The following is a 26,862-nucleotide window of genomic DNA, read 5'->3' as shown; positions in this document are numbered from 1 at the left end:
GGTTTCTGATTTAAACAAAGCTTACCAGGTAAGCCTTAAAAATGTTTATGCACTTTAACCTAGTAATTCCACCTCTGTGAATTTATTCTATAAAAGTAAGGTATATACACAGAAAAAAATTTTAGAGGCATTCATGGCAGCAGTATCTATACAGCAAAGAAGAAAAACAAGTAAGCATCAGAACTCTTGGGTTTCCAGGTTTTGAGTTCGAGTCCCACAATGGGTATAGAGGTTACTTAAAAAATTTTTTAAAATCTTTAAAAAAAAAAGCATCAAAAAGCCTTTGTTGCCACAAAAGAGCAGCTGTCCCAAATATAAAATTGGTACAGCAAGTGAACATCAGCTAAACAAACGAGATATAGGTTTATCTGCATCACATGAAAATGCAGTCTTAAGAATGCTTTAAGTTCTGGTGCATCAACCTTTGAAATTCATGATAATTGTAACTGAAGAGGGAACCTACTGACCTTGAGCCTAAGGGATCCAGAAGGAAGCCCTTAAAGCCAGGAGGTATTACCAAGCCCCCACAGGTATGTGAGACCTCCTGGATTCATGGAGGTGCTATGGGCCTGGGAGGCAGAAGTCCTGAGTTCTAACTCTAAAATCTGCTGAGAACTCACTATGTGATTAGGTAGTCACACCTCATTTCTCTGGGCTTAAGCTTCCTTATCTGTAAGACAATAAAATCACAAAAAACACTTCCAATTTTACAATTATACTGTCAATCATCAGCTCTCCACAACAGGCACTGAGGTTAAAAAAAAAAAACAAAACAAAAAAAAACGCTGAAATTGCAAGTCCACCTCAATTTGGGTTGGGAGCCCCTGGACTAGTAGATCCCACTTTTCTAAGCCTCCATCTCATCAGTTCCATGGGGCTACTCCAGAGCACTGTGGAAAACATAACATGAGACACACAGTACACAAACGGCTAACAGCTAACACTTCTTGTCCTCCCGTGGCATCACTGGAAGCTGCCAAGCCTGGTGGAATTTTACAGCTGCTGAACAAATACAAGGAAAGGCAGAGCACAGGGTCAGAGATTGCTGACCAACTTCATGCCCTAAACTGAACTGGTTCAAGTGTGGGAGGAGTGAAATAGTAAAGCTTTAAATTTCCATCAGTGAGAAGAAGAGCTACCATTGTTTAAGGGTTCACTGTATCCCAGGCACTGCTAAGAATGCTATATGCATTATCTAATTTAATCCTTTCAATGATGCTAGGAGGTGAGTACTATTATCGCCTCATTCTTACAGATGCAAACCTTGGACGTTAAAAAACTTGTTGAGGTCACAAAGGCAGAGATGGGGCTCAGCTTGTGTTTTTAGCACTGCACACTGGCCTCTTGTTTAAAATCAAGAACAAGTTGGGACACCTGAGTGGCTCAGTCAGTTAAGCGTCTGCCTTCGGCTCAAATAATAATTTCAGGGTCCTGGGATTGAGCCCCACATCAGGCTCCCTGCTCAGTGGGGAGTCTGATTCTCCCTCTCCCTCTGCTCCTCCCCCACCACTCCCCACTCATGCTCATTTGCTCTAATTAATAAATAATCTTTAAAAAAATAAGACAAAGAACAAATTACTGGCATAAGTTCAGAGATTCTAGAATGTACAGCATAAACCTTATATGTTGTATTTCTAGCTTATTACTAAATAGATACTACTGTACATTCCCTTCCTCTTCCTAAACCTAAACCTGATCATATCAAAGGCACAGAAGTTCTGAAATAACATCCTGTGATGTCTGAGTTTTTCAAGACATCTAAGGAAGTAGGACCTTATATATACCCACACATCATCCTTACAGCAAAAATTACAAACCAGGGTGGGGAAAACTTTTATAAACGTTGGTCCAAGTCCAATTCTAAGCTTGTTCTGTCAAGTAATAGTTACAAGAAATAAACTCAATATTCCTTTGGCTAAACCGGTAGATAAAATCAGAACCAACCACTGCAAACGTACGCTCCTACTTCACTCAGAGCCAGTTTCTAATTTGTTCCCTTCGTATATAAACTGAACACTAGAAAAGTGGACTCACTTCTCTATAAATGAGTGGTCCCTCCACAGAACATACTCTGAGCCTGGATGTGTGCATTTCAACCATTCATCAATTCAACGCAATGACCTCAGAGGGTTTCTGGACTCACCAGTACTCTGTCCCCAATTTTGAGCTCTCTTTCTCCTTTCTTGATTGAACCAGCCTCAGAGAGGTTGGAGATAGATTCACTGGCAGTTTTTGTAAGGTTGCTGATCTGAGATGTCGTTGACGGTTCCTTTGCTGTAGGCTGGGATGATTTATGGGGGATATTCGAAGGGGCTCCTGGGGAGGAGGTCATCATGCTAGCTGCAGAGGTGGACAGAGGTGAAGTCGCTCTGGAAGCAGGCGTTGTCTGTAGGCCATTAGCTTCATCTTCCACCTGCACCTTCCTTGTCAACTTCGAAGGGCGGGTGAATATGCCCTTTAGAGGTTCACACTGAAAATACCGAACTCCTGCCACAGAACCATCATTCTTACCTATGGGTTCATCTAAAACAATCCCGGCCCACTGGCCTGGTGCAAACTGGGTTTCTCCCAGAAACTGGATGAATCCAGGCTTATTCCCATTCACCCAAACTCTCTCCCCAACTCGAAAGTCATCCACAAATTCCTCTTGTGCCTCCGATGATGGTGTGCCTGATGCCTTCTCACTGGATGTTGTTCTTTCTACTGGAGCAACAACTGCAACAGAAGAAAGGATCAGAAAAGGCTCATATTCAAGTAGACAACTCCTAACTTAATGGAAAAATTGGTGAAACTCCACAGCAACAGGAGCAGTTACAGCTCTTTTAAGTTTTTCTGTTCATCTGTCCTTCTGTCTTTTTTTTTTTCCTTTTTAAAGCAAGGAGGCAAAAAATCCTTGACGCATCGGGGTACCTGGCTGGCTCAGTTGGAAGAGCATACAACTCTTGATCTCAGGTCATGAATTCAAGTCCATGTTAGGTATAGAGATCATTTAAATCAATAAAACTTAAAAAATAACAAAAACAAAAACAACTTGACCCATAACTACCATTCTCAATGCTGTCAAAACTCAGTGAGTGGTGGGCTTTAATCCTTATTGACAATTAAAAATAGAAAAGGTCATAGCAAGGAGGGGGAGAAGTCCCTTTTCCAGAGCTCATAGCACAGGTCTGATTTCATTCTTTCCTCTACCCCTTGCCCTGCACATCATGAGTAAACACCCATTCGGATCCCCGGAGACGAGCTCTATTCCCACATGTGAGTAGTCAGGGAGGGATGACAGGCCGAGGACCTTGGAACCAGAGATTCACAGTCAGGCTTAAAGGAGGAGAAGATTCAGTGCCACAGCCCTGTCATCTCACTCCAAGACCACCAAATAAACCCTAATTATTTGTTGGCACAGAAGAAATCACAGCAAGGGGAAAAAGTACCTGGCCAAATTCCCTGTTAAGGCAAGATGACTTTACTCAATTTCAAGCATTCATTCAACAAGTATTTATTAAATATTTGGTATGAACTGGCAAAGAAAGCCCACATTCTTAAGCACTCTACCATTTAGTAGGCATATTGTGGTCTTAATATTTTACATGACCCCTCTGAGTTTAATTTCTTCTTAAGAATAAGGGGATAGGGATCCCTGGGTGGCGCAGTGGTTTGGCGCCTGCCTTTGGCCCAGGGCACGATCCTGGAGACCCGGGATCGAGTCCCACGTCGGGCTCCCAGTGCATGGAGCCTGCCTCTCTCTCTCTCTGTGACTATCATAAATAATAAATAAAAATTAAAAAAAAAAAAGAATAAGGGGATAGTTGTATCTATCTCTCATTTCAGTAAATGAAATAATGTATTTATTCATGCTCGCCCTTTCTATGAGTGTCTACCACTCCAGCACTAGTCCCAGGCATTGTTCTCACTAGGGAACAAAGCAAGACAGCATAGTACATGCCCCTTTAGAGCCCAGAGCCTAGAGGTGGGGACACAGTCAGGAGACACACCAGGTAATTTCAGGTGATATAAGTGCTACCGAGGAGACAGTGCCCTTAGGCAGAGCAGTCACAGGAAGGCCTCCTAGAGGAGGTAACATCTGCCCTGAGGCCTGAACAGAAAGGGTGAACCACACGTAGACAGGGAAACAGAGTGGTCTTGCAGGCAGGCCTACAGGGGGTGCTAAACATCCCTTTCCCCTACACAGAAGAGGAGACTGTGGTGTTTCGATTTGTGGAGGGTTTTTGTTTTTTTTGTTTTTTAGAAGATAATAAACCTTCTCAAATCAAACAGATAATCTGCCAAAGGCAAGTCAGCCCAGTCAGTTTTTTAGAATCTATTCCAGCTTTGTACATGAACAATTCTTTCTGACAAGGCACTGAAAGGACAAGTTTCTGAAAAACAATCTTCATAAAAGTACAAAAATGGGCAATGATTTCCTTTTAAGCATCTAAGTTTTAGTGTCTAAACTGCTTTACTCAGGCAGCCCGGGTGGCTCAGCGGTTTAACGCCGCCTTCAGCCGAGGCCCTGATCCTGGAGACCCGGGATAGAGTCCCATGTCGAGCTCCTTGCATGGAGCCTGCTTCTCCCTCTGCCTGTGTCTCTGCCTCTCTCTCTCTATCATGAATAAATAAATAAATAAATCTTTAAAAAAAAAAAAAAAAAGAGCAAGTGAGAGAGAGCAAGCAGGGCGACGGGCATGAGGAGGGAGAGAGACAAGCAGACTCCTGATGAGCATGAAGCCCAATAGACACCGGGCTTGATCTCAAGACCCTGAGATCACAACTTAAGCTGAAACCAAGAGTCAGATGTCTAATCAACTGGGCCACCCAGGTGCCCCCAAAATTCCATGTCTTTTAATTAAAACTTCCTCAAATATTTTAAAAAATATCAAGTTTCTTAAGGCTGTCTTTTTAAATTTTTCAAATAGGGTTCTAGTTTAGATATAAATCATAGAGCCTTACCAGCAGCAGGTGTCTTCAAGGCTGTGCTTCCAGGCTTAAGGATCTTGGTAGGGGCCTTAAGCCCACTCGGTTTTAGCATACTCATTGTCCTTAGTATGTTGGAGCTGTTTTTCCTTTGCCTGTTGCCACTATCTTGCCCCAACCATTGATACAACTGTGGGTGTTTCTATGGTGAAGTCAGTCTCTGGGTTAAATCTGCAAGAGAAAAATATAAACAGAATTTAGAATCTAGGGGAGGAAGAAAGAAATGACACCTATTATTAAAGCAGCTTTCACAAGCTAAACTTTTCCTTATACATGATGACAAACTGTCTCCACACTGAACCTAGGCACATGAGAACCTCACATGATAACATGATAGATAAAAACACGAAGATGCTGCTGAGATGGATCTAGATGCAATTTACTACCCTAAAAACAAGCAGTTGAACCTATCAATACATTCACTTCTCTTTACCTAATACACCAGCTCAGGACAGTGTCTAAAATCCACACAGTCCATATAAGGAAGTTCTGAAAAAATGTACACCAAACTCAATGGCAGGAGAACAGACAGAGCTTTCAGTTTTTACTTCATTCATTTCTATATTGCTGAAGTTTTATGACCACAAGCCTGCATTAAATGCTTTTTTAGGGATCCCTGGGTGGCACAGCGGTTTAGCGCCTGCCTTTGGCCCAGGGCGCGATCCTGGAGACCCGGGATCGAATCCCACGTCGGGCTCCCGGTGCATGGAGCCTGCTCCTCCCTCTGCCTGTGTCTCTGCCTCTCTCTCTCTCTGTGACTATCATAAATAAATAAAAATTAAAAAAAATAAAAAATAAATGTTTTATGTTCACAGAATTATGCAATGCTCAATATAAAATAATTTATATGGGCAGCCCCGGTGGCTCAGCGGTTTAGCGCCACCTTCAGCCCAGGGCCTGATCCTGGAGCCCCGGATTGAGTCCCACATCAGGCTCCCTACATGGAACCTGCTTCTCCCTCTGCCTGCCTCTCTCTCTCTCTCTCATAAATAAATAAAATCTTTAAAAAGAAAAATATATAAAATAATTTATATGTGGGATGAGATAAAGGTTCAAACTCTGTAAAAAGCTGTATCTGGGAAGTGCCATAGGAAAATTTTTTGTTGTTATTCTGTCCACAGAAACACAATATACTTCTGATTTACTCAAGACCAGGTATAAATCTACAACTTTGGCACTCAGGCAAAATAGGATCTTGTCTTATTCTCTTTAAGAAGAAGAAAAAGACGCTTGATGTAATGAGCACTGGGTTATTATTTGCAACTGATGAATCATTAAATTCTACCTCTGAAATTATTTTTAAAAATTAAAAACAGGGATCCCTGGGTGGCGCAGCGGTTTAGCGCCTGCCTTTGGCCCAGGGCGCGATCCTGGAGACCCGGGATCGAATCCCACGTCGGGCTCCCGGTGCATGGAGCCTGCTTCTCCCTCTGCCTATGTCTCTGCCTCTCTCTCTCTCTCTCTGTGACTACCATAAATAAATAAATAAATAAATAAAAATTAAAAACAAAAAGAGGACGAGAAAGACTGGGATTTTGGAATATGGGAAAAGATTTCCAGACGTTATACTTAAAAACAGAATAATTCAATCAAAGAGAAAAATGCTACTTTTGATTCTAATGATTGTGTTATTACACTTTGCTGGTAGAGCTTGGATGATGAGGCACCAATGTCACACTGCCATCCTGTCTTACAAGAAAAGACAAGGATAAGCAAAAAATCTGGCCAGGGATAACAGAGGAGGTGGTTATGGCCCCATGAAGTGGGATTAATGGTGCTAACTGCCCCCACCCCCAAAGATATATCCATCCAGAACCTATAAATGTGACCTTATTTAGAAAAAGAGTCTTTGCAGGTGTAATTCAGTTAAGGATCTTGAGATGAGATCATCTGGAATACCTGGGTGGGCCCTAGACCCAGTGACAGGTGTTCTTATTAGAGAAAAAGAACACACCAAGGAGGCACGAGAAGATGGAGGCAGAGACTGCAGTGATGTGTCCCAAGCCAAGGACGGCTGACAGCCACAAAGAGCTTGGGGACAGGCATGAGATGAATGCTCCCTCAGAGCCTCTAGTACATAACCAACCCTGCCGACACACTGCTTTTGGACTTCTGGCCTCCAGAACTGTGAGAGAACACATTTCTGTTCTAAGCCTCCCAGTTTGTGCTTATTTGTTATGGTGGCCTAGGAAACTAACAGCCACACTAGTTTTTCCTTCTTTCTTTTCTTTTCTTTCCTTCCTTTTCTTTTTCTTCTTTTTCTTCCTTTCTTTCTTCTTTCTTTCTTTTTTTGATTTATTTTTATTTACTTATGATAGAGAGAGAGAGAAAGGCAGAGACACAGGCAGAGGAGAGGGAGAAGCAGGCTCCATGCTGGGAGCCCGACGCAGGACTCGATCTCAGGACTCCAGGACCACGCCCTGGGCCAAAGGCAGGCGCGAAACCGCTGAGCCACCCAGGGATCCCCACGCTAGTTTTTCTATTCAGAGATAATTCAGAGTGAACAGAAATCATAATAAGACAGCTCCCTCATTAAGCTCCATTTGCAAATGCTTTTTAAAAGGGTTCAAAATGGTACAAGGTGTTTTTAAAAATGTCAAAGGTAAGTTATGCAGTTTTCAGAAGACTGATTAACAGAGAAAGAACTGCTGTTCCCTGGAAGGCAGTGACTGCCAATCCTATTAATACAAAATTCCCAGGCTCCTTTCCATCACCACTATCATCATCCCCACCATGATAGTGACAGTGGGTGTGGGAATCTGTGTGCAGGTTGATTCAGGGTCAGGTCTGAAGGCACGAGCTTTACTGTAAGGACCTCAGTGTACACAGCCTGTTAAGATACAAGTAGATTCACTGACTCTTGCTACTGCCTTAGACGGGAGGGAAGGGCTGAGCCCCTCTAACCTCATCTGAGAAAGACTATTTACATATCCAGAGAATTTGAGAAGGATGAAGGATAGGCGAAGGGCAGAAGCTGCTGTGGGGCCTCATTATATCGTGCCTACTCTTCACCCTGGTCCAACTTCATAAGGTCAGGTAGGCAAGAACAGAACAGAGGACAACGGGCCTGGGGAAGCAATGATGATGGTAAGAAAAGAGGATGATGTGCTCCTTAAAAAAATTCACTCAGGTAGAACAGTGAATTCTAGGGCTCTGGTCAAGCACTCCTTCCTAAAGAAAGATTGTGAAAACCACCACAATCAGCAACTCAAAGCCTCAGCCAATTTCAAATTTTGCAGCTCAGTACCCTGAGCTCACAAAAATACAACCATCTAAAAGCTCAGCCTAAGGAACAGTGCATGTGGTTACTAGGAACCTAAGAAGAGCTATAAACCCAAAGTCTAGGACTTTCTGGTCTAACGTGAATGCTTCTGTCTCTTGGTCCATCCAAGTCATTTGAATCCCAAAGCAGGGAACTGTGACCAAGATATAACAAAGGGGATACCTGGGTGGCTCAGCAGATGAGCATCTACCTTACCTTCGGCTCAGGGCATGATCCTGGAGTTCCAGGATGGATTCCCACATCAGATTCCCCATGGGCAGCCTGCCTCTCCCTCTGCCTATGTCTCTGCCTCTCTCTGTCTCTCATGAATAAATAAAATCTTTTAAAAAAATAAAATAAAATAAATTTTTAAAAGATAACAAAGAAAAGTCTAGTCTTTCTCAATAAAAGAATTAGGAGCACTACCAGCAATGGTGGGTTTTTTAATCTTCCAATTCAAATTTCTTCTTCATGTATTATTCACGAATGGCATGTCAGGCTTGCTTTAAAAAATCAATCTGCCAAAAAACAAAAGTTTGAAGTCTTGGTCATGACACCCACAAATTGTAATGACCCAGAAGCAACATCTCTGCATGATGTTTCAAGGACAGTGAATGTCACCTTAAAACTAATCAATTCCAAAACACATGAAAAAGGAAAAAATCAAGGGTTCTTGTCTAATATGCTGAGCATAGTGGAATTTCTGATGTTTATGCTTACTGAATCTCAAGAGTTTTGAACCTAACAGAAGACAAACCACCCACTTCCTCTACCCTCCCAACATTTAAGGACCACGATACACAGGTTATAATCCACAAATAGTTTTTTATGCATATTATCCCATTTGAGGCTTAAAATTCTGTGGCTCAGCTACTATTATCCTTTCTTAATAAATAACGCCTCAGAAATTAAAAGATGTATTTCCTCATTTATTAATGACCTGCTGCCTGAAGTCACTTGGCTAAGCATCAGATATGTATGCGAAAAGCAGGCCTGATTCCAGAGTCCAGGTTCTTTCCACTAAACCTAACATTCAAACTTAGGAGGGACTGCACACCACAATTAAAAGCACTAGGACTCATCTTACAAAAATGACCTACATGTGTTCAGTACCAAGAATATCCAAAGCACAAAGATAAAACTGTATTATCTGCATCTCAAAATAACTGTGAAGGTAGGTGAACTGTCATCATGCCCATTCACGGTCAAAGAAAATGGAGGTCTGAGTAGAAGTAGCTTTCTCAAGGTCACTCAAAGAAGTAGTGGCACTTTGGAGCACCTAGGTGGCTCAGTCAGTTAAGCATCTGACTCCTGATATCAGCTCAGGTCATGATCTCAGGGTCATGAGATCGAGCCCCATAGTGGGCTCCTTGCTGAGCACGAAACCTGCTTATGATTCTCTCCCTCTGTATTGTGTATGTATACACACACCCACACTGACTTCATATATATATTTTAACATTTAAAAAGTGAAAATACACCAAAATGAAGAAAGGTAATTAGGAATTGCCAAACTAGGGATCCCTGGGTGGCGCAGCGGTTTGGTGCCTGCCTTTGGCCCAGGGCGCGATCCTGGAGACCCGGGATCGAATCCCACGTCAGGCTCCCGGTGCATGGAGCCTGCTTCTCCCTCTGCCTGTGTCTCTGCCTCTCTCTCTCTCTGTAACTATCATAAATAAATAAAAATTAAAAAAAAATTAAAAAAAAAATAAAAAAAAAAAAAAGGAATTGCCAAACTAAAAGAAGTATAATCCAGGAAGTCCAGAAAAAGAGTTTAAAAGAAAATGTCTATTTTACAGACACTGGAAAAGGGCTCTCTGGAAAATAAGCAAGGGTAGTCTATGGAGGATGCATCAAGATTGCAAAAACTGCATGAAAACTGGAACTAAAGACGTTTCAGACAAGGTTCCAAAATCCCATGCTGATTAAGGTTTGGGTTTCCAGCAGTGACCAAAGGGAATGGTGTCTTTTGGAATTTATCTCACTATAAATATACAAAGTTATATTTTATAAACTATCATCTCTAAATTTATTATGATTCAAGAGTCTAGCCTATGAGTAAATGGATTTTAAAAAATGAGTTTCTAAATGAGTGGGAAATATCAGAAAGGGAGACAGAACATGAGAGACTCCTAACTCCGGGAAACTAACAAGGGGTGGTGGAAAGGGAGGTGGGTAGGGGGTGGGGGTAACTGGGTGACAGGCACTGAGGGGGGCACTTGATGGGATGAGCACTGGATGTTATGCTATATGTTGGCAAATTGAACTCCAATAAAAAAATTTTAAAAATTAAAAAAATTAAAAATGAGTTTCTGAGCTTATAGAGCAGAGGGTAAGCTCACCAACGTAGGAGTGACAGAGCTCTGCCATCCTACCAACTCCGACTTTGGTTACTGGGATACCATGGTTCTCAGAGTGTGGTCCATGCACTTCCAGGGCACCTAGGGACCCTTTTACAGAAACAAAACTATTTTCACGGTATTGCTAAGACATTTTTTGCCTTTTCCACCTCGTTGATGTTTACACTGATGGTGCAAGAGCCCTGGTTGGCAGACTGCAGGCACTGCATCGGGGCAATGGGAACACACCACACATTCTTCCCTGCGTGCTCTGCCATAGGTACATGCATAATGTACATAATAATGTACATAATAATGTGAAGCACTTGATGTAGCAGAAAACCAAATCATTAAGTTTCAACCTTTAAATATGTGGGGGTTTTTTTAAGATTTTTTTTTTTTTTTTATTTGACAGGCAGAGTGAGTGGGAGGGAGAGGGAGAGAGAATCTGAAGCTGACTCCACTGAGTACAGAGCCTGCTTTGGGGCTCGATTTCATGACCCTGAGATCAGGACCTGAGACCAAACTAAGAGTCAGATACTCAATTGACTGAGCCACCCACCAGGTACCCAAAATATGAGCCTTTTCAATACTCTTCAACAAATTGGCAAGCACACATGAAGCACTTCTGCTGAGCACCACTGCACCATGTCTCAAAGAAAAACGTGTGCAAAAAAAAAAAAAAAAGAAAAACGTGTGCAAAGGGCAGACTTAATAACCACTTTTTTCATGGAACGTCAATTTTATTTGAAAAAAATGACTGATAAATTATGATTACTCAGGCTTGAATGTCTGGCAGATATTTTCTTGAAAATGAACTACGTGACCCTGTCACTTCAAAGGAAACAACTATTTGTTGACAATGAGAGAGTTTAAGCATTCAAGAGAAATTTAGAATTTTGGAAAACATACCCTCCACTATGAGCTTGACAGCTTCCTAATACTAAAGACTTTTCTGATGAGATCAACAGTATTAACAAATGTAATTTTTTTATATTATATAATGAAATGTGTCATTAATGGAAATGTGCCACTTGGTGAATCAATATTTTTCAACCTACAATGCAAAATGTTACAACAAAGTCATCAAAGTACAAAGTAGACCAATGGATTTCTATATAACAATAAAAGTTCAAAAAAAAAAGTTCAGTTTCAGATGTCACTTTTATGAAACTACAACCTACCAAATTTTGGGAGTAGTATCAAAGAAGAAAATCCATAATTATCTGAACATGCTCTTAAAATCTTTTTTCCCTTCCTCTTCATCTGTGTGAGGCCAATTTTCTTCATGACCTCAATCAAACAACTTCTCACTACAGATCAAATGCAGTAGCAGCTGCCTTCTATTAAGCCTATCTTCTATTAAAGACAGATTTGCAAAAACACAATGTCCTCTCGTTATTTTAGAGAAACAGTTACTCATTAAAAATTGATGTAATGTGTAATAGGTTTATTATAATTTGATGAATTAATATTTTCAGCTTTAATTTCTAATATGGTAAACATCAATAGATAAAAACCTAAGAAAAACTCAATTTTTAAGAATGTGAAAGGGTCCTGTGGAAAAAAGTGTGAGAACTGCTGCGATGTTTATTTTTACTTTACATTTAGAGTTGCAAAGGCTGAAAACCCCCATTCCCCAAGGGCTTCTGGAAGCATGTGCTTCTGATTCAGATATTTACAGATGAGGGTGCCAAGTTAGCAAATACAGCATTTACTACTGTATTTCCACTGGCACGGCGCCGTGCTGGGGGGCTGGGTGAAATAACTGACAACCTGTGGGAAGACAAGAAGTATGAACATAAACCAAAAAGAACACACATTTGGGGTATTTATACACGTAAATCAGGCATTTCTCTATAGCAGTTATCAGATGGACTGTACTCTAAATCAGTAGTTCTCAAAATGTTCATCAGCGCCACCTGGGAACTTAGAAATGCGTGTTTAGGGGCACCTGGGTGGCTCAGTGGTTGAGTGTCTGCCTTCGGCTCAGGTCATGATTCTGGGGTCAAGTTCCGCATCAGGCTCCCTGGGGGGACCCTGCTTCTCGAACCTCTGCCTACATTTCTGTGCCTCTCATGAATAGATAAATAAAATTAAAAAAAGAAAAAGAAATGTGTGTTTATGGGGGCCCCTGCCCAGACTTACTGAAACTAACGGGATAGGCCGATATTTTAGCCCTTCTAGTGATTCTTTTTTTTTTTTTTTAATTTTTATTTTTATTTTTTTAATTTATTTTTTATTGGTGTTCAATTTACTAACATACAGAATAATACCCAGTGCCCGTCACCCATTCACTCCCACCCCCCGCCCTCCTCCCCTTCTACCACCCCTAGTTCGTTTCCCAGACCTTCTAGTGATTCTGATTCAATAAGAACCATTCACTGCTGAATGATAAGAAAAGTCATCTTAAATTTATTTTCTCAATTACATGCACATGAACCATTCAGGTGTCCGAGTCCCCAAATACCACTACAGAGGCCTTGGCACTTCAGTCCCCTACGCTGTTGTTTTGGGCAGTTTGCTCCACCCTGCATGCCCTTTCCAAGTCTAGTTATCTCCATCTGCTCAAGCCTTACTCGAGGGTAAACTTAGGCATTCAACTGCCCCACAAAACCTTCTCCCAAGTTCACCAGTAAAATTATGCCCATCCTGCAATTACCTATAGTACTGAGTCTGTACGTACCTCTTCCTAGCACCTGGCACAGAGTTGTGTGTGGAGTCTATACATTCCAGCAAACTCTATAAGCACCTTGTAGTCATTGTTATATTATTCTCCATAGCACTTTATAAACAATGCTTGTTCAATAAAATGAATGAGGAAAAGTCTCAATTGTTTAAATGACTCTGCAAACCAGATAGGGTGTATCAGTATTTTAAAAAGTCATACTTGTTCTTCTCCCTCTGCCTGTGTCTCTGCCTCTCTCTCTCTCTGTGTGACTATCATAAATAAATAAAAAAAATTTAAAAAGTCATACTTGAATGAATGAATGAATAAATAAATAAATAATCATACTTGGGGGCACCCAACTGGCTCAGTTGGAAGAGCACATGACTCTTGATCTCAGGGTCATGAGTTCAAGCCCCACACTGGGTGTGGAGATTACTTAAAGTTATACCTGGTGCTTGCTACAGGTCACTGAAAAATACATGATCTAGACGTAAGCTCAAGAAATTTATAATGTAGCTAGGAAGAAAAGACTCACATATATATAAAAAATAACTAAGAATACAATATAATGTACAAGAAATACCAAGCCGTATGATGTTCCTAAAAGTATGTTTTTAGAAGATGGGAAGGTAAAATGGATTAAAGCAGAATGAAAAGGCTCCATGGTGAGACAGGATTTCGGCGAGGGCTCAAAGGAAAGTAATAGTGTTGTACAGGTGTTGGCAGTCAGGATTTTCACAAAGTAAGACTCTGGAGAAGGAGATGAAGGAGGAGGAAAGGCATAAAGCATGTGAATAAGACAGTGAGGAGCCTGATTTGACTAACATCAGAAGATTCTTGCAAGAAATCAAGGGAGACAAATGCCTTAGAGTTCAATCTAAGAAATTTACTATGATCAGCTTTTATTTTTTTATTTTAAAAGATTTATTTATTTATGATAGAGAGAGAGAGAGGCAGAGACACAGGAGGAGGGAGAAGCAGACTCCATGCCAGGAGCCCAACGTGGGACTCGATCCCGGGACCCCAGGACCGCGCCCTGGGCCAAAGGCAGGCACTAAACCGCTGAGCCACCCAGGGATCCCCTATGATCAGCTTTTACTTGCCTTTCACTTCAAGTGAAAAGCCTCCTTTACTTCAAGAGTCTAGTGGTAGGAAATGAAAGATCTCTGGAGTTTCCTGTTAAGCCCGGAATTTATGTCAGTTGTTCATCTGTTATCTTAACCTGGCTACTACTGTCAAGCAAAAATTTAAACCAAGGGTTGGCAGTATGCCAAGTCTTCACCAACTCCAACTGTGGGTCCAAGTAACAGATGGGGACTGCCAGGGCAGGTCTTAAGTTTCAGGAAAGAACCATGAGCATCTGAAGTAAGTAATCAAAATGGAAATACAAAGGAAGATTCTCATCTCAAATCCTTCAGATAACACCTTAGCAAGGATAAATTTGGAGAGGCTATTAAAGATTAGATACCACCAAACACAAATGACAAATTCCAGCCTTCTCTACCACTTTGCACATGGGGGGTGCAGGGGAGACCAGATATCCCATGACCTACTCTGCCTTGACAATATGAACATTTATGAAGGGAAACTCACTAACACAGAGTCAGGAAAGCTGTACCAGTCAAGAATTGTCAAGGACAGACCTCAAAAGAAGTGTCAAAAGGAAAGAATCATCAATTAGACGCCCCCAGTGGTTGAGCGTCTGCCTTTGGCTCAAGGCATGATCTCCAGGTCCTAGGACTGAGTCCCACCATCGGGTTCCTCTCGGGGAGCCTGCTTCTCCCTCTGCCTATGTCTCTGCCGCTCTGTGTCTCTCATGAATAAATAAAATCTTAAAAAAAAAAATTAGGGGCAGCCCCAGTGGCACAGTGGTTTAGCGCTGCCTGCAGCCTGGGGTGTGATCCTGGAGACCCAAAATCAAGTCCCATGTCGGGCTCACTGTATGGAGCCTGCTTCTCCCTCTGCCTGCGTCTCTGCCTCTGTGTGTGTTTTTATTTTTAAAAAAATAAAAATTAAAAAATAAAAATATAAATAAATAAATAAATAAATAAATAAATAAATAAATAAATAAATAAATATACTACCCTTCCCAACTTCCTTCTCCATAAAATAAAGTGCTTCTCCTTTGTTGGACTAGCCTGTGGTTTTTGCTATGGCTTGTTTGTTCCATACTGCAGTTATCTGCTATTCCCAAATCTTTTTTTTTTTTTTTTTTTTTTTAAGATTTTATTTATTCATGAGGCAGAAAGCAGCAGGTTCCCTGCGGGGAGCCTGATGCAGGACTTGATCCTAGGACCCCGGAATCATGCCCTGAGCCGAAGGCAGATGCTCAACCACTGAGCCAGCCAGGTAGCCCCCCAAATAAAATCATTTTTGCTGGTAAAATAAATTTTATTTTTAAGATTTTTATAGTATCTTATCATCAATTGCTCATACCAGCCTCTGAGTCATACTGAAAGCTAAATATTCTAGACCTGCACTATCCAGTACAGTAGTCACCAGCAACATGTGCTGCTTCAACTTTAAATTCTTTTAAAATGAAATGAAAATTCAGAGGCACCTGGGTGGCTCAGTTGGTTAAGCATCTCACTCTTGGTTTCAGGTCAAGTGAAGCTCAGCTGGAATCTGCTTAAGATCTTCTCCTTCTCCTTCTCCCCAGACTCCATGCACACACATGCATGTGTGAGTTCTCTAAGAATAAATCTTTAAAATGAAATAAAAATTCAGCTCCTCAGTCACATCAGCCCCATTTCAAGTGCTCAATAACCACAGTGCCACATATAAAACAATCTCTATCACCACAAAAAGTTCTACTGGACAGCACTATTCTAGAACCTCCTCCATCCAGGGAGGATCTGCTTGCCAAATGCCATCTCCTAAGGAAATTTTAAGGTTTTCTGAATTATACTGCTTTAGTCAAAATATTTTTTACTCCTCTTTTAGAATAACTTCAGAGATAAAGTTGTACTTCATTGATGACCCAAAGTGGTGGTGGCCGTCTCAATCTCTCAAACCTTTTCATTAGACTTGGCCCTTAAACACTACTGCCTGTTTCCAAAATTTGAATTAAAAAAAAAAATTTTTTTTTTGAATTAAAAAAAAAAAAGACAACCTTAAAATATAATGTGCAACCACTAACATAGCAAAAACCTATCCAAGGCACATACATAATTCTCAAAGTTCTAAGAATTACTAATGGTTCTATCACTGTAATAAATAAACGTTTCCCTAGATGACAGAACCTATGTTCAGATATATTTTTTCATTTATTTTTAAGAAACAGTCACATTTTTTATTCTCAATTTCCAAACTATAATATTGCAACATAGACTACACACTAACCCCAAGAATTCTATATTTACATCACTGACTGACACCATAGTTCTAATAGTTTTTCAAGCCAAGAACCATTTGTTGTTGTTGGAGGAAAGGGAGAGAGACAATTTTCTCCATGCCTACTGCAGAGCCCAATGCGGGGCTCAATCTCACAGCCCCGAGATCATGACCTGAGCCAAAGGCAGATGCTTAACCAACTGAGCCTCCCAGATGCCCCAAGCCAAGAACCATTTGTAGAATGTTTATCTCTAGAACTCACTTCTGAATAGTCAAAAATAGCTACTATTTTGCTTGTACATTCTCAAATGGGAAATGCAGAGAGGGAGATCTTCTAAGCACCAACTCCATACGAGACAGAAGGACTCCGGAATATATAGGTGGTTCAGCTGCACAATCCCTTCCAATTCTCTTCCTTTTCATTACAAGGTATACATTTCACCTAACAGGAAGCTTTGTTGCTGAACATCAACACTAGAGGAACAGAGGTTCTGGTTCTGTGTTTTGTTTTGGTTTTTTTCCTATGTAACCTATTGGTTTAAGAGACAAAAAAAAGCCAGGCCTCAAGCAAAAATTTTGAAGCAGATTAATATCCTAGTTTGTGATTAAACTCTGAAATCTGACCTAAATAAATTTTTAAAGGGCAAGATATTTATTTCAGGGAAATAAATAATCTTAGAAGACCTATCTTCTTTGCCATTTCCCAAAAAAAGTATGCTTTACATTTCTTGAGAATGTCAGCTTTACGCCAAGTTAAGATTCCAGAAAGTACAACTATTCTTCTCCACCCAACAAAAAAATGTGTTCTACCCCCTGGGAAGTCAAGATTTGGTACACATTTGTTGAGTGTAGTAGATACTCAAAAAGACCAGCATCTGGGGATGTTTCATGATTAGGATAATGTCAGTACACAGTAAGCACCCAAATATGTATTATTTCTACGAAATCAAGCACCACACTTTCCTTTCAGATAGAACTTCCCTCACTGCACAATATTTTAACAGGAAATTACATATATAAATCTCATGTTTTAAACAGATTTTCAGGGGTTGGGGTTACAGTTCAAGACTATACCCTTCTTGGGGCAGCCCAGGTGACTCAGCAGTTTAGCACCCAGGGCCTGATCCTGGAGACCCCAGATGGAGTCCCACGTCGGGCTCCCTGCGTGGAGCCTGCTTCTCCTTCTGCCTGTGTCTCTGCCTCTCTCTCTGTCTCTCATGCATAAATAAAAAAAATCTTTTTTAAAAAAAGACTACATCCTTCTCAAAACAGAGAAGATAAGCTTACTGCAGTTAGTCCTCTTAATAAGCAATCTATATTTCATAAAGAATACTGAAAAAATTCAGATAAAGAAAAAAGTTGCTTTTACGAAAAATGCCAAGACCTTGGAGGAAGGAAAAATAAACATAAAAACATGACTCTAGTAAGGAATCTCAAAGTTGGAAATGAAGTCAAAGCCATCTAACACTATGCAAAGCACAGTGAGCAAGTGCTACTTCAGTTGACCCAGAAAACTACCAACTATCATTTTAAGATGCCTCTGGGATCTCTCCTCCTCTGCTATGACCTGCTACCATTCCAACTCCATCTGGATAACCGTTTCATGAGAGATCTTGCAATGGGAATGGGAATTCAGAAATCAAAGATTCAGTTCTATTCTCATTGCATAAGCATTTATGCTGAAAACACAGAAATGTGGGACGCCTGGGTGGCTCAGCGGTTGAGTGTCTGCCTTCAGCTCAGGGCATGATCCTGGAGTCCTGGGATCGAGTTCCGCATTGGGCTTCCTGCATGGAGCCTCCTTCTCCCTCTGCCTCTGTCTCTGCCTCTCTCTGTGTCTCTCATAAATAAATAAATCTTAAAAAAAAAACAACACAGAAATGTTTATAACAATGAAAACTGATCTAAAATAGTTAAAATTCATTTGAAATTTGTAGTTTCAAATTTCTACAACCTATGTGTACAGGATGGCTATTTCTAAGATGTCTGAAAAACATGCCAGTTAAAGAGACACATTTGAAAAAGAACAGACCTAGTAGACACATAAAAGGCTTGTAGTCTCAAAGAAAGTGAATGTTTTAAAACTCTAGGCTTTACATGTTTAAGAAAATAGGGACATATGACTATCACAGAAAGAAACACATAGAACAATATTTTAAAAAGAGAAGTCTACTTCAAAAAAATGGGATGTTGAGTCTCATACATGCTTTGTGGGCAGCCTGGGTGGCTCGGTGGTTTGGCACTGCTTTCAGCCCAGGGCGTGATCCTGGAGACCTGGGATCGAGTCTCACATCAGGCTCCCTGCATAGAGCCTGCTTCTCCCTTGGCCTGTGTCTCTGCCCCTCTCTCTCTCTCTCTCTCTCTCTCTGTCGCTCATGAATAAATAAATATTTAAATAATAATAATACATGCTTTATGAGAAAAAACAGTAACAAAACAAAACAAAAATTTGGCCATTCAATAATCTCTCATCTTAAACTCACAGAATCAAATTTAGAAGAGACCGCTATTTACTTACATAAAATATGGGAGGGGATAATTTATCAAGTGCTTATACCCAGTATATAAGAACACAGGGTAAAAAAATAAAAAATAAAAAAAATAAGAACACAGGGTTTTTGAAGTTTTTGTTTAAAGGAAGACAATTGGGGGCAGCCCGGATGGCTCAGCGGTTTAGCGCTGCCGTCAGCCCAGGGTGTGATCCTGGAGACCCTGGATCGAGTCCCACGTCAGGATCCCTGCAGGGAACCTGCTTCTCCCTCTGCCTGTGTCTCTGCCTCTCTCTCTCTCTCTGTGTGTGTGTGTGTGTGTGTTTCTCATGAACAAATAAATAAAATCTTAAAAAAAAAAAAAAAAAAAAAAGGAAGACAATTGGGATCCCTGGGTGGCTCAGTGGTTTGGTGCCTGCCTTTGGCCCAGGGCGCCATCCTGGAGACCCGGGATCGAGTCCCACATCGGGCTCCCAGTGCATGGAGCCTGCTTCTCCCTCTGCCTGGGTCTCTGCCTCTCTCTCTCTCTCTCTGTGACTATCATAAATAAATTTTTAAAAAATTAAAAAAAAAAATAAAGGAAGACAATCCTTGGGGCACCTGGGTGGCTGAGCATCCAACTCTTGGTTTTGGCCTGGGTTGTGATCTCAGGGTGGTGGAGTCAAACCCCACATTGGGCTCCATGCTCAGCACGGAGTCTGCTTCGGACCCTCTCTCCCTGCCCTTCTTCACCATGATGTCTCTCTCTCTCTCATAAATAAATCTTTTTTTTTAAGATTTTCCTTATTTATTCATGAGAGATAGAGGCAGAGACATAGGCTCTATCTCTAGATAGAGGGAGAAACAGGCTCCTCACAGGAAGCCCAATGTGGGACTCGATCCCAGGATCCTGGGATCATGCTCTGAGCCAAAAGCAGATGCTTAACCACTGAGCCACCCAGGTGTCCCTCTCATAAATAAATCTTTAAAAAAATAAAAACAGGGGTGCCTTGGTAGCTCAGTCGGTTGAGCCTGACTCTAGGTATCGGCTAGGGTCATGATCTCAGGGTTCTGGGATTGAGTCCTGTGTTGAGCTCTGTGCTCAGCACAGTCTGCTCGTCCCTCTCCCACCATCCCACACCTATAAATGGGTAAACAGAATCTTTGAAGATAAAAATAAAAAATAAAGGCCAATCCTTTAGGAAATTATATGTATTAATCATCAGAGACTACATTTTTGGACCTTTGTATGAGCCAACACTTTTTCTTCCAAATCCGGCTAAAACAGGTATAAAGAGCAAAGCAATATATTAAAAAAAAAAAATGATAACAACTTCTCAGCTCTGATGCATCTGAATTTAGGCCTCTGGATCATAGACAATTTATACCAATGCTGACAACCAAGTCTCATCATTTCAAATTGTTACTTGCTCTAATGCTAAAGATATAATTTCAAAGAACAAAAATGTTAGATTTGCAGGGAACAGGAAAATTGATAGCCAATTACATAGCAAATAGAGCTACTAACCACATAGCCATTCACACAGTAAAATACTTCTGCTCTACTACTTAGTTTTCTGTTTTGAAATTTCCTGCCAGGGGATCCCTTGGTGGCTCAGTGGTTTAGCCCCTGCCTTTGGCCCAGGGCGCGATCCTGGAGTCCCGGGATCGAGTCCCACGTTGGACTCCCGGCATGGAGCCTGCTTCTCCCTCCTCCTGTGTCTGTGCCTCTCTCTCTCTCTCTCTATGTCTATCATTTATAAATAAATTAAAAAAAAGAAAAAATGAAATTTCCTGCCAGAGGATATTTTAAAACAATAATTTTCTTACCATTATACAATCTTCTGTAAAATATAGAGAGCCTAACATTAGTGTATCTTTTTAATTTACAGAAGTTGCAGGAAAGTTCTACCTGTACAATCTACCAATATGAAACAAACTGGTACCTCATGGTGTCTGTATTATTGGACCAGGCCTCAGCTCATATCTTGCCAAGAGCTACACAAACATTTTGAGCAACCCTGCCTACGAGGTCATGATGATGACATCACAAAGAAGAATTCTGAGGTGGGTCTGCCTCGCCAACCTCACCACTTTAAAGAAAAACCAGGAGTGCCTGGGTGGCTCATTCAGTTAAGCATCTGACCCGATCTAAGTTCAGATCTTGATCTCAGAGTCATGAGTTCAAGCACCACACTGGGTTGCACGCTGGGTGTGGAACCTACTTAAAAAACAAAAAACACACACACAAAACTCAGAAGTTTCTGTATTCCTGAATCTGGAGCTGATGACTCAAGAAACACATTTTCTCTCAAAGGGTTCTCTCATCTAAGACAAGCATCTTCCTCCACTGCTGTGACTGGAAAAAGCGATGCAGGTAAGCAGAGAAAAGTACATCCACCTAAGTCCTCACCTCACCACCAGAAACTTCTTTTAATGTATTTCGAGCTGTCAAGTTTTAAATCTGGCTCAGTTTCAAACACTTTTTCTTAGTATTCTCTCCTGGGAAATTAAACAGTATTTAAGAATTTTAAAAGCTGAGTAGGAAGCAAACCAAAAACCTAAAATGTTATCTCTGCCTTGCCAATCTAACTTCAGCCCCAATATTTACTCTATTTACTAAGAAGAATGAAGATTAAGATGTGTAACCTAGAGTTAATTTCGAAAATGCAAAAAGCATAAAGCCTCACCACGACTCTGCAGTAGTGTATTTTTGTTAAGAAAGGGCAAAATTGCCAGACTATTGGTAACTGCTGTAGCTTCCTCACTCAGGAGTTTTGGAGTTCACAAGCCAGCATAGAACAAGAACTAGTAAAAATTTATTATTATTTCTAAGCAGTTATAAAGTCTTGAATTGGAAGGAAATGTAACAAAGGATTAATAATTATCTCCAGGTAATATGGGATTAGTGGTAGTTTTCAGATCTTATCTGTGTTTCCTTGGGTTTCTCAAATTTTATTTAAGGAACAATGTAATTTCTTGAGCAAAAAAAAAAAAAAAACTGATTTTTAAGACACAGTAAAATGGCTTCAACCACAAAGAAAACACTCTACTGTGCTGTTTTCCACACAGGAACATAAACGCAGCAAACATGTCCAGCATGAGAAGTGCACACGCATGCACTGTCTAGGTGCTTACCAACTGGATTTAGTCTTCCCGGAATCCCAGACATTTTCCAGCTCCCCTGGCTGCTCAGTACGGTCACGTGACTGGGTTCCAGCCAACGGCATCTGAGGGGTGTAGGCTGTGCACCACGCCCAGGCCTAGCCCTTAAGACCTTCTCTGCGTGGCCCCCATGCCCGCCCTTCCATTAGCTTAATGGAGACCAACTGGGCAGCCAAAAAAGCATAGCTTTTGCCTAGGTTCCCGAATCACTCCTCCCTGGTCCCTCAACAGTAACAAACCCACCCTGAACTTTTCCATAACTGAAAATAAACTTCTACCTGTTTAAGTCAGCAAAATCAGTAGGGTCTCTTAGGGCAGCTAGCTCTTCTTAGCTAATATGGGACAGAGATAAAAACCTCAGTAGAGCACACAACTCTTGATCTCTGGGTTGTGAGTTGGAGCCCCATAATGGGGGTGGAGTCTCTTTCTTAAAGAATGTTAAAAAAGAAAACTATGGGGATCCCTGGGTGGCGCAGCAGTTTAGCTCCTGCCTTTGGCCCAGGGCGTGATCCTGGAGACCCGGGATCGAATCCCACGTCGGGCTCCCGGTGCATGGAGCCTGCTTCTCCCTCTGCCTATGTCTCTGCCTCTCTCTCTCTCTCTCTGTGACTATTATAAACAAATAAAAATAAAAATAAATTAAAAAAAAGAAAGAAAACTATGGGGCAGCCCCGGTGGCCCAGCGGTATAGCGTCGCCTTCAGCCCGGGGCCTGATCCTGGAGACCCGGGATCGAGTCCCACATCGAGCTCCCTGCATGGAGCCTGCTTCTCCCTCTGCCTGTGTCTCTGCCTCTCTCTCTCTCTGTGTCTCTAATAAATAAATAAAATCTAAAAAGAAAGAAAGAAAGAAAGAAAGAAGAAAGAAAGAAAGAAAGAAAGAAAGAAAGAAAGAAAGAAAGAAAGAAAACTATGACTAGAGCTTTACAATCACCTCTACTAAGTCAACTGACAACATTTTCAGGATAAGCACTTGAGACAGAAATATGTCATACCATCAAAAGCATAATTACATGAATATATATATATATATATTTTTTTTTTTTTTTTTTTTTCTGGGTGGCGCAGTCCGTTGAGTGTCCAGCTCTTGGTTTCTGCTCAGGTGGTGATCTCAAGGTTGTGATCTCCGCATGGGGAGATTGAGTGGGAGTGGGGCATGGGGCTGGAGTCAGCTTAGGTTTCTCTCTCCCTCTGCCCCTACCCCCTACAAGCATACACTCTATCTAAAATAAATAAATAGGGGGATCCCTGGGTGGCGCAGCGGTTTGGAGCCTGCCTTTGGCCCAGGGCGCGATCCTGGAGACCCGGGATCGAATCCCACGTCAGGCTCCCTGCATGGAGCCTGCTTCTCCCTCTGCCTGTGTCTCTGCCTCTCTCTCTCTCTGTGACTATCATGAATAAATAAATAAAATCTTTAAAAAAAAATAAAATAAAATAAAATAAATAAATAAGTCTTTGGGGCGCCTAGGTGGCTCAGTCAGTTAAGTATCTGCCTCCAACCAGGTCATGATCCCTGAGTCCTGGGATCCAGCCCCATATGGGGCTCCCTGCTCAGCCAGGAATCCGCTTCCCCCTCTACTTCTTCACTCTGCTCCTGCTTTCTCTCTAATAAATAAATCTTTTAAAAATAAAATAAATAAATAAAATCTGGGATCCCTGAGTGGCTCAGCAGTTTGGCACCTGCCTTCGACCCAGGGCATGATCCTGGAGTCCCAGGATCGAGTCCCACGTTGGGCTCCTTGCGTGGAGCCTGCTTCTCCCTCTGCCTGTGTCTCTGCCCTGCCCACCCCCCCGTGTGTGTCTCTCATTAATAAATGAATAAAATCTTTAAATATAAATAAATAAAATCTTTAAAAAGGCAAAAAAAACATTTTGCTGGCAAGGGCAAAATTGGTGTAAAAAACATAAGTCTAACTACAGCGCACTAAAATTTACATGAACTAAGACTGATGAATTGACAATGGTTCAGTTAGGTGATGGAAGTATTTTCTCTACATCTGTGCATGTTTGAAATTCTCCATCATGTAGTTTGTATTATATGAAGTATTTCAGTAAAATCTAAACCCTGCCTTCTCCCTAACCTAAAAAAAGCTTAAGAAATTTACAGAAGAGATTCCTCAAAACAAGCAGTTCCCAAAAATAATCATGGTATAAATCATGTCAAACAAAAGGAATAATGTTCTTCATAACTCCTCTCTGATTTTAAGGTTTTGTTTACTCATTTTGGTTTTGTATTTATTCAGTGTTAAAAAAAAAAAAAGTTATGGCTTACAAAAATATAAAGAAAGGCACAAAAGGCTAAACTAGGAAATGAACACCTGGATTCTATCCCAGCTGGATGACCCTGAACTAGCATTTAACCCCTTCCCAAACCTTGGTATCCTCAGTTATAACTGGAGATTACTGACTTAAGTAAGATCTATTTCCAACTCCATCCTTTTGTGGTTTGACTGTTTTTGGATTTCAAATCCAAACTCTCTTAAGTTAAAGGGCAAGGATCCAAAATGAAAGGTAAGCCACTGTAGTTCTAACTTTGCCAAAGTAAGAGAACTCTGCCATGTGTGAGGAGAGACGACTCGTCTGATAAGATCAGCTTCTTACAAGCTCAGCATCTCCTGGCACTCTCCGGTAGAGCACTGAATCCTCCCTGGCAAATCACATCCTCACACTTCACCTGGTCCTCTCCTGGTCCATTTCGCCCCATGAGCAAAACAAGAATCCTCCTTTACTTACTAACTCTGGAAATTCTGTTGGAAAGCAAAGGAGAGTTGAAGACTCTGCAGTGCAGTTAACCTGCCAGGAGAGGGAGTTTGGCACTGAGCCTCTGGAAGCCAGCTGCATTCTATTGATGGCAGAGTGGCACCTGGAGACCTAAGTTTCAACTCTGCCCTGCTGGGCACCGAGAGGAAATCTGGCACCAAACACGTTACACGACTTACCTACAAACAGCCGTGCTCTGAGACTTCTGAGCTCCCTTGTAATTCTAAAATGATCAAAGTTCATGAACTTAATAACAGAAGTTCCAAAAGTAATAGTCTAGTTTGAGAGAGATGTTTCTGAGGCTCATCTTCAAGTCAAGCTTGAGAGAAAAATTCAAAGGCTGTGTTCTAATGTCATATTCCAGAATTTGGGAGGTCCATTCACAGCTTAGTCCTGTACTCTGGAGTCATGGTTATGTAAGTGTCTGTTGCATGCTATGTCACTTGCTGTCCCCCACCCCCAACATGGGAGATGCAGTGTAACCTGAGCTGGTCTGCTCCAGCCACTGAAAACACTTACACAACACTCTGGTAGCTTTCCAAAACTGACTCATGTTTCTACTAAAGAAGGGCAGGTTATTCGATTTTTTCCCTCTTTCAGCTTCTTTATATTCATATCTACGTACAGAAAAGATTGGAAAAGACAAAACGGAAGAGCATTTACATATTTTCTTCAACTTTACAAGGAAGGTCAAGTATTTCAACTTCGCTTGAGACAACCAAAACCCAATCAATAAGCTGACGGGCCTGCCTGGCTAAGCTGAGCTTACACTCCTGGGATGGGAGTGCACGGCCACATCTTGCCTCCTGAAAATGGGCTGTTTATACACCAAGGCCCGTACTGCTTCACACCACACTTTCCCCTGCATGTGGGTTTCCGGGATGTTCTCTAAAAGAATAGAAGCAGAGGCATCCCCTCCTCACGGGGTCCTTCCTGGTGACTGTTTCTGTTTCTGCCCTATCTCTTCCTTCTCCACACTGCACTAACCACCATGCAGTCTCCTATTACTGAACGATGAATCACACGCCTGTCTTGTTTGCATAGCACGCGATGACTAAGGTCCTCATGGTCAGGGGTAAGATTTGTCTTTGCATCCAAAGAAGCTAAAAAAGTATTTGGTACACAGTAAGAGTTCAAAGAAGTTCTAAACTGACTCAACATCAAAACAAGAACCTGTAAAATGATGCAATACTACAATTTTCAAACTAAAGCATCAACTAACTCTATCTCTAAAACATTGACAAAGATGACAGCAATAGATTTTCCCAATAACAGGGGCTTTTTTTTTTTTTTTAAGATTTTATTTATTTGACAGAGAACATGAGAGAGCGAGAACGCAAGCACAAGCAGGGGTAGCGGCAGGCAGAAGAGAGGGAGAAGCAGGTTTTCTGCTGAGCAAGGAGCCCAATCCAGGGCTCAATCCCAGCACCCTGGGATCATGAGCTGAGCTGAAGGCAGATGTTTATAACCAACTGAGCCACCTAGGTGCCCTCAGGGGCTTCTTTTTAAAACTAGGCCAATGATGCTATGAGCAAACTGTTCAATAGCTACCGCCAGTGAGTGGTATGTAAGAGCTGTAAGTCTCAAGTTAGATCATTATCTTTGTTGACACCACCATACTTTTTTTTAATTTTTTTTTATTTTATTTATTTATGATAGTCACACAGAGAGAGAGAGAGGGGCAGAGACACAGGCAGAGGGAGAAGCAGGCTCCATGCACTGGGAGCCCGACGTGGGATTCGATCCCTGGTCTCCAGGACCGCGCCCTGGGCCAAAGGCAGGCGCTAAACTGCTGCGCCACCCAGGGATCCCGACACCACCATACTTTACAGAACAGCACTGTCTGATAGAAAATATAAGACAAATATATACTTTTAAATTTTCTAGTAACATTTAGA

At 41.4% G+C, this 26,862-nt stretch overlaps 1 protein-coding gene across 25 annotated transcripts in view; it reads right to left on the bottom strand.

Moving 5' to 3' along the window:
* The window catches only part of CLIP1 (CAP-Gly domain containing linker protein 1), a 123,943-nt gene that overhangs the window by 82,612 nt on the left and 14,469 nt on the right, over window positions 1-26,862 (bottom strand). For 16 of the 25 annotated variants that reach the window (XR_007406128.1, XM_049101725.1, XM_025473794.3 and 13 more), the window contains 2 exons: window positions 4,945-5,139; window positions 2,144-2,715 (listed from right to left, as the gene is read on the bottom strand). Coding sequence is in view for 24 of the 25 variants with exons in the window: in XM_049101725.1 (XP_048957682.1) it covers window positions 2,144-2,715; window positions 4,945-5,029 (657 nt within the window). In the remaining variant the exon portion in view is untranslated. Of the gene's footprint in view, window positions 1-2,143; window positions 2,716-4,944; window positions 5,140-8,656; window positions 8,749-15,800; window positions 15,944-20,987; window positions 21,079-25,143; window positions 25,451-26,862 lie in introns of those variants that run through there. The other 9 variants (XM_049101727.1, XM_049101733.1, XM_049101729.1 and 6 more) reach the window with 9 other exon arrangements.

Source organism: Canis lupus, chromosome 26 (genome assembly GCF_003254725.2).
Source record: "Canis lupus dingo isolate Sandy chromosome 26, ASM325472v2, whole genome shotgun sequence".
Taxonomy (NCBI): domain Eukaryota; kingdom Metazoa; phylum Chordata; class Mammalia; order Carnivora; family Canidae; genus Canis; species Canis lupus.
The sequence above is the reverse complement of the archived record's forward strand: the minus strand, read 5'-3'. Positions and strand labels throughout refer to the sequence as shown.